At 35.5% G+C, this 12,052-nt stretch overlaps 1 protein-coding gene across 13 annotated transcripts in view; it reads right to left on the bottom strand.

The window, feature by feature from the left end:
• magi2a (membrane associated guanylate kinase, WW and PDZ domain containing 2a) overlaps positions 1 to 12,052 on the bottom strand; it is a 197,158-nt gene that overhangs the window by 19,853 nt on the left and 165,253 nt on the right. For 9 of the 13 annotated variants that reach the window (XM_089127201.1, XM_089127205.1, XM_089127202.1 and 6 more), the window contains 5 exons: positions 10,088 to 10,119; positions 4,704 to 4,872; positions 1,251 to 1,292; positions 621 to 736; positions 285 to 477 (listed from right to left, as the gene is read on the bottom strand). In XM_089127201.1, coding sequence (XP_088983327.1) covers positions 285 to 477; positions 621 to 736; positions 1,251 to 1,292; positions 4,704 to 4,872; positions 10,088 to 10,119 — 552 coding nt within the window. The remainder of the gene's footprint in view (positions 1 to 284; positions 478 to 620; positions 737 to 1,250; positions 1,293 to 4,703; positions 4,873 to 10,087; positions 10,120 to 12,052) is intronic. The other 4 variants (XM_089127203.1, XM_089127199.1, XM_089127208.1 and 1 more) reach the window with 2 other exon arrangements.

Below are 12,052 nucleotides of genomic sequence, written 5' to 3'. Positions count from 1 at the left end.
GTGCTTGAGATGAAATATGAAACATGTGATGGCGAAGAAGGTAAATATAACTTGTTAACAGAGTATTTTGAATTTGAGTAATTTCCAATGGAGCTGTATAACATGTTTAACTGTATATTTTTAGGACACACAATATGGTAGCCTTAGCAAGACAATGAAGTGGTTATAGAAATGTAATTTCCATCACAGAATGCTATTAATCACAATACATGATTTGGGATGGGGTGGAAATACCATGTACGTTCACTGTTGTAGACAAATGAAACAAACAAGCAAATTGTCACCTGTGGGCTGAACTCTCCGCCGTACAGTGAGTTTAACCTGGCCAGTCCGGGCCGCCCCATGCATGAGGTCAATGACGTAACGGTGGGGTTTTCCGGCCACAGGGATCCCATCCACTGACAACAGCTCGTCTCCTGGCCGGAGACGCCCGTCTTTATCTGCTGGGCTCTTCTCGATGATTGCACCAATCAGGATCTGCACAGGCACGGCACGGTTACTACGGTCTCAGTTTAAGCTTTGTATGGAAACGAAAGCGGATGAACAGACATGTTATCATGTTAGCCAATGGCAGTGATCTCTGTTTTAGGAAGCGTGTGCGTTAGTTCTAAAGTACGAGCCTTCTCCTGAGCCTCCGGACTCACAGGCTGTCCTGGTTCCTCTCCGCCCAGGATCCTGAAGCCGAAACCGGACTTCTGTCTGCGCAGGTGCACCTCCACCTCCTGGAACTCTGATGCTGACATCGAAGAGGACAATTAAGTCATTTCTCCAAATTATTCTCATCCTTCAAGTGTAATTTACTCTTCTAGTTGACATTTAAGACCCCCATTTTTGTTCAGTGAGGTCTTCATTTGTTAATTCATTCGTTTTATGTTCTTGAACCTGTTTTTGGTGGGTTCATTCTCAAGGCAGACAATGACAAGTGACTAAAAATGAAACTCCTGGAATCTCCAGGTACTGTTTCACAGAGGTCACAATAACTGGATATGAAAAATTAATTTCAGACTTTTCATTGATACTGAGATATTGTTGTCAGCCTTTTTTGCAATATATATCAAATATCTATAATAGAAGTATTGATCGTTTTTGTCTTTTGTGGAAAATGGCCTTAACATTTTATTAAGGTTGTGGTGCTAGTCAAATTTATATATATGTATATATATATATATATGAAAAAATGAATTTCAGGCTTTATGCAGAACTCTTTCTGTCAGACTGTTTCTGTTTTGGGTGCAGATATATTTACTCACCGGAGAGGTCAGCTGGGATGGCTGCTCGAGGAAGCCCTGGCTCTAAGAAAGGGAGAGATACAAGGACAGCCCATAAATCAATGCTTATATAAACATACACACCTGGAAATACACTTACGACAATATATGCATAACTGTCTCACCTCTAAAAAAATGCCCAATGACTACAGAGCAATGAAGATATTATACAGTGCCCCCAACTACTTTCACAATTCTTTTTAGTGGATGTATGAAGTCGGTTCTTGATTTTATTCACTGCCATTTTATACAGTGTGTCAAATTAATGTGTCTGAAAAGATTCAATATTCTCATTTGTGATCATTAAGAGCAGCATGGTAAACATGCATTGAATTGATTAACTTTTAATTATGACTGAAAAATTACCCTATAAAGTAATTTCAGAGACAATTATTTCCAGCCTTTTTACATGATATATGAAACATTGTTCAATGAGATTCTGATTTAAAATTTTTGTTGCTGTTGTTTTTGTAGAGATAAAATGTCCTAAAATTTTGTCTAAATGTCATCATGTAATTTTTACATTATGCATGCCATATTATTTTAGGTGATGAAAATAAAATCTATACAATGATAAGTGCATTGTAAAAAATATTTTCATGATTTGTAATCACATTTTTTCTTTTCTCAAATCAACTTAGATAATTTATGTAGTTCAGATAACATAATATTTTGAGTTTCTGATGATTAAATCAATTTCCTTCATTGTATTAACTCAATTTTTCAATTTCAATGAACTTAAAATTAAAGCAACCAGGTTATTTATTTTATTATATCTTATTTTAAGTTAAACCAAAATATATATTTTTACAGTGTGGAAAAATCTCCAACTGCAGCAGTCCACACTTATCAAACATAAATAAAAAATAAAATAAAAATATTTATTAATTTAAACATATATCAAAGACCACATAAAATAAGCATTAATGTAAACAGAATACGTGTCCTTGTTGTAAAAATTTGAGCTCCTGTATACTATAAACCAGGGGTCCCCAACTGGCGGACCGGGGTCCAGGTCCGGACCCCAATACCTTTTTATCCGGACCTCTAAACATTTTTATTAAAAAGTTTATGAAAAAAAATAAAATTATTTTTTACCGAAAGTAATTTTTGAACAGGCTTGCGCGCGGGCAGCTATGTGTGTCAGGTCCTTTGCAAGAGCCGGGTTCTGGAGAGATCGCAAACTTTGGCTTGTACACACATTACTATGATATTTGTGAATTGATTATTATGGCTTTGTCAAATGAGAAAAGTGGACTCTGAAAACCGCATCTTTCGAGATGAGTGGACTGAAGTGTACGCGTTCATTTTTACAGCTCTACGAGGCCCATGTGTCTTATTTGTTCGGAGTCTGTTGCTGTTGTTATAAGTGGAAACATCAAGCGGCATTTCGAGACAAGACACACAACTTTCAATGAAAATTATCTGCCAATAAAAATTATGCTTCCTGTTGCTGTTATTTATGATGAAAAGTTTGACATTTGAATATTTGCACTAAAATGAAATAATACTTGAATGAATTTCAACAAAATCAGTTGAATACATTTAAAGATAAAGATTTTATTGTCAAAGATTTTGTCAATTTGTTGACATGGTTACAATTTAATAAAATGAAAGAACTTATTTTGCCGGGTGTTTTTGCATGTCCGGACCCTCGTTTACTGGGCTCATTGGGTTAGTGGACCTCTTGCCAATTTAGTTAAGGACCCCTGCTATAAACAATGTCTGATTAATAAGTTCTAACAACATGTAATGTAAAATGTTATCACAACATGTTTTTAAATAGCTTATAACTCAACAAAATAAGTTAAGCATTTTCAACTTTTTTAATAAGTTTTACAAGATTCAACTAATCAGTTTAAAAGTCAGTTTAATGTAATTCAAGTTGAAATGACTTTAACACCCAAGTTGATTGTACTTAAAAAATTTAGGCAGCAACTTTTTTTTTTACAGTGAGTAAGATTTCAAGAGTTTCTATTTCAAAACAGCCATCTATACGTCAACTGGATATCTTTACATCATCTTTGCAACATCAAGCGCACCTTCAAAAATCTATAAAACATTAACCTTATGAACCTATATCATCTTATGAACTGAAACACTGCCACTGCAATTCAGAAAGAAGTGCAATTTCTCAAAATGAGGCTGATTAAAACATCTTGCTCATAAAATAAAATGAGGCTCACAGAAATATATACAAAATGTAATTCACCTTCAGGAAGCAAGCATACTTACCTGGAAGAGAAACTGAACGGTTTGCGCACAGCATAATATCTATATCAACAGCATATCTACTACAATAGATGCTAAAGTGTCCCCGATATAATAAGATCTATAACTATAAAGCAGAAACCTTGTATAATTCTATGGAGGATCCTTGTACATGACAAGATAATGGCATTATCAAACAACATCAACACACTATATTAACCAACATCTCCATTGCCATTTGCCAAGCTGTCATTGCCAGCTGTGAATACTAAAGAGATCAGGATATACAACATAAAGGAAGAGGTATAGAATAGGAAACGAATAGTAATGAGAGCACACCAACTCCCTGCTGATTTTAAACCATAGGAAATCTAGTACAGTACAGCAGTTCAACTTTATGCAAATGCACAGTGAAAGGATGAAGTGACCAGTAATAGGAGAGAATATATATAGCAGTTGAATATATATGCATATAACAAGAAAACGACATGTTATCCTCCACTGATTTAATTGCTGTCTAAATTCACTTTTAGAAATTCAACATCAACTCTGTTGACAGTTCAGACGTATTTGTTCACTATGCAGTCAATATTCATATTTGTACGAATGAAAGTATTTAAAACTATTTGTTGAATTAAACATACGCTACTTAAAATGCTATGAACGTTGGTTCACAGGGGGACCTCGAAAAGTTCAGAAAGCTGTGTGGTAAGTAATGTATCTATATTTGGTCAAGAAAGTACCAGCATTAATAATGTAAAGTGTTAGATAACGTTGAAGTCACTAAGTCAACTTAAGTTCTCCCAGACTCCAAAGCAGGACAAGACACGAAAACCTCAAAACACTTACCATGGAGGATAAGATTGTAAGTTACAACGACAAAAAAATGTATTTTGTGAGTCTGAGAGAGTATAATAACCTAATCCCCAAAATGTATTGTCACTCATCCCAGTTTCAGAAAAACATACCACAGACGAAATAGCTTTTAGCGCTATACGCTAGCTATTTTAGAGCATTGTGTTTCATTAGGAAACACTGCTACACTTTTTTTATTTTATTTTTTCAAATAACAGCAGAAAATGTATAAGCACAACATTAATTCCATATGTTTGGTGTGTAAATTTCAGAGTAGCCTACACAGTATGTAAACAGCACAGATTAGCAGCAGGCTAAGTAGACATCAATAGCTTTAGATGCTAGCAAGATGTTGCTTCAGTTACTTACGCCTATTCTCATAGATAGCTCTGGACTTCTCATACAGGTCATAGGGGTCAGGTTTGGTCAAGTCAAACTCTGGACCTGAGGGCCAGTGCAGATATGGAGTGCTGTGAGGGATAGCATGGATAGAAAGACTGGTTGTGGGACTGCTGTGAGGATCCCAATGTTCCAAGACCTGCAAATACACCGGCATTCAGTAAAGCACCCAATCATTAAAATGCTAAACTGAGTAAGCAAATTGTGCTCTTCCAGGCAACTTCCGCCTTGAATTTCACTGGCCGTGGGATAGGAAGGTGTTTAACAATGAACTCGCTTTTGCGGTAATTAGTTTTTAAATGAAGTGTATACACACAATGCATGGCAAGTTAGTTCTAGCTCAGCGAAATAAGGCAGCATCAAGGGCTCATCGAGGACGCTTGATGCGTTTCCCTATTGCTGACGATACTGAATGTAATCTTTGTGTTTTCTCATGCTAATGCAGCTGTGGGTGAAACGCTCCCAAACCACTTCACTGCACCGGACTCGCGCACGACACCCAAAAATTAGGTAATGCAAACAGAATGCACAAAGAACAGCAAGCAGATGGCTGATATGAAGGCTGTTTTCACACACGATTCGATTGCTTGGCCTGAACTCAAGTTCAATTCCACCCCCCAGTCCTGCTAGTCAGTTTGTGCTTTTGTACGTTTGTGTCATTAAGGTGAGTATCGCTGCCTAGTAGGGATGGGAATGATAAAGGATATATTGATACTGGTTCTGAATCAGCTTCTTAATGATTTCATTTATGATTCTTTTAGTAGTTTTAAAGAATATAAATATATATAAATTCCTTTTTATATATATATATATATTATGAGATATCAATAAATACATTTAAAAACTATTCTCCCAAAAACAGTTTACATAGATGTTTTAAACGAAACGATCGCTCGTTTAAAAAAATATATAACAAAGTTTTATAAGCTCAAATGGTCACCTTGCTCTGTTCTGTGACGGGCGTTTGTGACTCTCCTGTTCGAACTCGTTCATCAAAATGAACGAATCTTTTTATGAGTCATTTGGTTCATTCAACAAACGAAACAAACAAATTGACTCGGAAAAAGATTCGTTGTAACAGAACAGAGCAAGGCAACCATTTGAGCTTATAAAACTTAAACTTTGTTATTTATTTATTAAATGAGCGATCGCTTCGCTAGGTCAGACCCGTATTCATCGTCTGGAATCGTTTAAAGCCCTTTGAACAGTTTGCAGTTTGCACTGAAACTGTCTATTGGACCTTGAAACATTTGGTAACCAATAAAGTCCATTATAAGGAGAAAAATCCTGGAATGTTTTCATCAACAACCTTAATTTCTTTTCGACTGAAGAAAGAATGACATGGACATCTTGGATGACATGGGGGTGAGTAAATTATCAGCAAAAGTTTTTCTAAAAGTGAACTACACCTTTAACTATATACAACAATTTTAGTAAAGTAAATTCTACTTCATTTTCTCATTCAGTTTCCTGGGGGGTCGTGGCCAGTTCAATTCCAGCTCATGAATCATAAGAGAGGCGATTAAATTCTGAATTTTGCCAAGCCCAAGGAACACACTTACAGCAACAACAAAAAAGCTTTAAAGGGCACCTATTCTGCATAAATCACTTTTACAGGGTGTTTGAACATTAATGTATTCTTATTAAAACTACTAAGTTAGTCAATTAAGTGCAGTGAGTGACTTTCTGTTTTTCTTTTCTTGTTTGATTAATATTAACAGTTTATAAAGCAGTGGGTAATACGCTGCTTTTTACTGTATAAATCTTATATACACATGCGATGTCTTTACTTGCTGTTTACATTCACAGACAAAACCGACTGTGTTTAATGTGAACTGAGTGTTTTTTACATAATCTCGTGTATTTGACAGTTTAAGCACAAAGATGTGAAAGAGAACTTGAGTTTAATACTCACGGGACGCCCCGTCTGACATTCGGCTTTCTGTGCGAGTGGATCGGATGTGTGCGCTCAGAAAACCACAAATCAGAAGTCTACACTGATATAGCTTTAAAACACATCCCGATAATACACTTTCATGATGATGAAGTACTTCAATGTCACATGAGTGTGACCGTGATAGAGCTGATCAAGCCAAACAGATGTTTTAGTTTCTGTCAGAGTATCCAAGGCACAAGCTGAAACTTAACAGGCATATTCTGGGCACACCTGAGACTTATCTTGTAGAAAGGGGCAGAATAGGTCCTCTTTAAAATTAATATTACTAACCAAACTTATACAACAAATGCATTCAGGTTCACGGCAAAAGCTGTCAACTCTATAAGCAAAGCCAAACAAAAGGCCTGATTAAAGAAGAGCGAGTAATTGTCAGCAATGAAAGAAAGTGGATGCCAGGATGAGAAAGATGCCAGGGCTTATTAAAGGAGGTCTGGGTTAGCATGTTAATCTGGAGGAGCTCTAGAGGATGAAGGCAAATGGCTCTGGGCTGCTTTGTGCAGATGGGAAACAAAAACATTATAACATGTCACTGCCAAGCAAACTCACACACGCGCACATTAGCTCATGTCATGCCAGAGTGAAGCGCTGTGACATACACACTCCTGCAAATAGTTGTTTTTTTCTCAAGGTAAATGTTCCCTTAAAGAACCAACATCCATTGGAAATGTTTTGGAGCTCACGCTAGAGGTCTGCTATTGGGTGGGTTCACGTAAGTTCTTTCATATATAACTTCAGGTTTGTGCTTGGTTCAGGTTTTTGATGAATAAAAAATACAGTTTTATTATAAATATTTAATGTTTTAACTTGTTTTATTTGCTCAGACACTCTTCATCTTTGAGTCAGAGTCTGTGAGAATGGGGTCATATGAGTTTAATCATCCAGAGATGAAATGGAAATAGACTGATATTGGGGTTTAGTCTTTTTAGTAGTATGGTCAGGTTGGTATTTTACATAACTCACACATTCTGCTGACTTGTTCACTCCTTCACTATATAATGAATGTCACATAGTTCACTCTAAGAGGAAAGAGTGAGCAAACATTTAATATTGTGATATTATCATTTTAATGTACTTTAAATTTGGCCTTTAAATATCTGTGGAAATTGAAGCGTTTGCACTCTCAGTACTTCATGACTTGTGAGTATGAGCACATGAAGAGAGGAATATTAAATAAATCATGATTCAAACGATTAATTTTTTGCATATCTACAAGGCAATAATGGCTATTTGGTCAAAATGATGGTACCTCTGATCCATTTCAGAACAAATATCAATACACTGTAAAAATTAATATGCTTTATTTAATCAATTAAAATGTGGCAAAAGATTACAAGCAATATTATCAATTAAATTGCACAAATTATAATTGAGTAATAATTTATCAATTTATTCCTTAAAAGTTAACCATTTAAAATGAGTAAAGTTTACCAAAAATATCTGAATAACAGAAGTCAAAGATTAATTAAGAACTCTTCATTTTAAATTGCCAACATTGAAGACATCTGATGTTAACAAGCAGAGTCACTGAAGGAGAAAACCGTCATTTTAAAACAAACCTAAAATACTGATCACCATAATGGTGACTTAAATGTACTTACATTTTTTTAAAGGTTTTCTCATTTTAAATAGTTAACTTTTAAGGAATTAATTAGATTAATTATTACTCAATTCTATTGTTAAATTGAATGAATGAATGAATAATATTGCTTGTAATCTGTAATCCACATTTTTTTTTGATTAGGTAAAGCGCATTCAATTTTACAGAAGCCTGAAAGATACTGTGGTAAGCAGGGCGGGGCAGAGAGCCGTGGGAACGGAGCGAGGCCGGCGCCACGAGTGCTAATGAGCGGAAGGATAAAAGAAGGGGTGACAACAGACGACTCACTCCATTCCCACGGCTCTCGGCCCCACACTGCTTGCCACAGATATTAACATATTTCGTCCCATCCCTATTATACATCATAATCATTTAGGCGGTTCTCATATTCATTACAACATTTCTGTATTTTGACAGCTGAAACCATTGGGCAGTCTGTAGCAAAAGCCAAAAGTATCATTTACTGGCACTTCATAATTTCAATCGATTAAATGATGCAGTGCTGTGACTCAACGTTGGCTAATATACTTCAGACATGGATAATTGCGCAAAAAAGATGGACTACTTTAACATTTTCAAGTAATGAAACTTTCTGGCGGTGGAGATATTCTTAAAGCAAATGATGTCTAATTAAACCCCAGCGTTAGGGAGGGAGCAAGATGATAAAGCCCAAGCAGCTCTCTACTGTACTGCGGTAGCGGGTCCTACGCTCACTCTGTCCCAGTTCTGTTCCCTAGAGATAGATACAAAGATATGTGTTGAAGAATGACAGTACAGTCGGCAGCAGCTCAAGGCAGTGCCACTGACTCTCTGTAGTCTGAAGAAAAAAAATCAGTCGATTTATGACCAGTCAAGCCTTTGTTATATGAATCAGACAGGGCAGGGTTCTCAAACCAAAAATAAATAGATGTGTGGGTGCATGGGTAGGCGCATACAGTATATATATATATACGTATATATACAGTATATATATATATATATATATACACACACACACACACACTGTATGTGTGTGTGTGTGTGTTCAACTAGGTTTCTGACATCTTCTAATAAAGCATTTCCATAAACTTTTCAGTTGTGATTACTGAATTTGCAAAACGTATATAAAATAAATATACTATATATGCAAAACATGACAAATTCCAGCCGGCTGCCTGTGGATAACTAGAATTAGCCAGATTTTTAAACTAGAAAAGATTCTAAAAATCATTTGATTTGTTTTAAAGTATCATTATACATATACAGTTCAAGTTCATATACAGTTTAAGATGTAGGTAGAGCAGACAATATTGGATCAAAAACAGTGTGAAATTCTGACATATTAAGTGTTTATTTTTTACATCTTTTAACAACGAATTTCCAAAACCTAATTCTTTGCACCAATGCAACTTCTAACTGATCAACAGATTTTTTAATAGAACTAATTATACATAAATCTTTTAACCTAGAAAATATTATTAGCTCTATTAAAATGATTTGATTTATCTTCAAATATTTTAAAAATAGCTGGTGTTTGGTGTTGTGATGATTCGTCTGTGAAGAAAATGAGTCATTCTTACTGTACTGTATATTAAAAGGCACAAGCAGTAGCTTAGTACAATGCAATTAGTGGTAATATGTTATAACAATTTAATAAAGCATCTGTTATGCATTCAGCTTAGTAATAAATCTCTACAGTTAAGGTTATTCATAGATATTCTGCACAATGTATAATATGACTTAATCAGTCAATAGTGAGAGTGCACAGTTACTGTTAGTTTATTAATTTAAATCAGAAGGCTGAAATACGATACGTTTTACCTGTTTAGAGGTCTTCCAAGGTGAAAAGTGACCTGCAATGGTAAAAACAAACAAAACTTTTAGCCTGCTAGAGCTTTAATATGCAAATCAAAGTGGGATTTTTTTTAAAACAAAAAACAGTCCTGGATGACAACCTCTTATTAGCATTTTAGTTTGTTTACTCCCGAGCTGTTCCTTCTGGGGTACAATCTGAGTGTGAGGATTGTATTTATTTTAGGCTAGCTAATATTAAAAGTTTTGTTTTCTACAATGGGGTCCAAAAGCTATTTCTGAAATGATTTCTATTTTGTAACATTCTAAATTCATACAAAACGTTAATACAACTTTATGCAGCACGATTTGAGATTCATTTGAAGGAAGGCAATCTCTACTTTTATACAAAGATGTTCAATTTGCCAATTTGATGAGCGACCTAGAAATAATTCGGAACATATATTTAACATATATTTAAAAATTCCAAAACTTGTCTCAACAAATATCAAAGTCTAAAGTCCCTAAAGGTCCTGAAACACCAAGCTGATGGTTGGCAATCAGCCAATGTTGGGCCATCGTTGAGCATCTGTCAGCTTAGTTTTGTGGTGTGTTCCGTACCATCTGCACAAGTGTCAGCGGCTTTTTGGCAGATTGAGCATATTAAATCGCCATCCATCTGCGTCAGTGTTGTCGGAAAGATAGAGAACTCTGATTGGCACTCGGAAGTGATATTGAATTTGGAGTGATGAAATCGAGCCAAGAAGTCAAGACAGCACAGACAGAAGTTTGGGTAACACTTTACTTGAAGGGGTGTGCATAAGACTGGCATGACACCTTCATAACCATGACATGACATATGTCTTGAATATGAAATAGGGTTTACGCATGTTTATGACAACTGTCATTAAGTGTCTTTTGCTCAATGATGACATTTTGAATGCAAATATGACATGGTTTATGATGTCTTTATGATATCTTGACATAAACTAATGTACATCATAACCTGTCAGTGTTTTTGTCATGACATCTTGACATTAAATTAAGTTAAACTGTCATGTGGTTGGCTTTGACATTGGCTGTCATGAGGCCATTATAACTGTGTCATGAATATTTTTCGTGAGCTCAACTACAGTGGTACTAATTGAATTTGTCATTAAAAAGTTATAATGGCTTCATTACAGCCAATGTCGAAACCAACCACCTGACAGTTTAATGTAATGTTAACCAATAACTCTAGGTGGTTTCTTAAGTTAGATAATTAATCTGCTATGTCATGTTTATGACAGGTTGTGTTGTCTTAGTAATGTCAAGTCGTCATGACAAAGACACTGACAGGTTATGATGTATTGGTTTATGTCAAGGTGTCATAACAAAGACATCTCAAACAATGTCATATTTGCAATAAAAATTGTCATAACTGAGCGAATGACACTTAATGACAGTTGTCACAAACACGCATACTGTAAAACTTCCGTCATATTCATAACATGTCATGTCATGGGAGCATTCCATTATTTTCATAACAACATGAGCTGGCTGGAATGAAGAAAGTGATCATGATTGATATTCTAAATGGTAAGCAAGTGCTTTTTTCTGTCTGTTTATGGTTTGTATATCCAGGCCTAGTTTTGGGTTCCATTTTTGAATGACAAATATAGACCCCTGCTGATACAGACTGTACCTGCTAGTTGGCCGTAGGCTGTGGTGTGTTCAAGCTTAACTTTTTAGCCACAGATGCATGTGACGCCACAGTCGGCTTTCGTTGCCACTAGTTCTTTGATGTTGTTTTGGTGTTTCAAGGCCTTAAAGAGCGTAAAATCAACTCTAACAGGATTAGTGTGGAATTAGAAAAAGAACAGTGCTTGAAATTGAAACAATTTAATATGTAATTAACTCTGAAGATACAATTCAAACAGGAGCTATTCAAATATCTATTCAATCTGAGGACAAGTGGGGATTTATTTTTCATGTATCTAAGTAAAAGAGAGATTT

This window comes from Pimephales promelas, chromosome 24, assembly GCF_988280905.1.
Source record: "Pimephales promelas chromosome 24, fPimPro1.hap1.1, whole genome shotgun sequence".
Lineage (NCBI taxonomy): Eukaryota > Metazoa > Chordata > Actinopteri > Cypriniformes > Leuciscidae > Pimephales > Pimephales promelas.
Note: the sequence above shows the minus strand (reverse complement) of the source record. Positions and strands in the feature narration are given on the sequence as shown.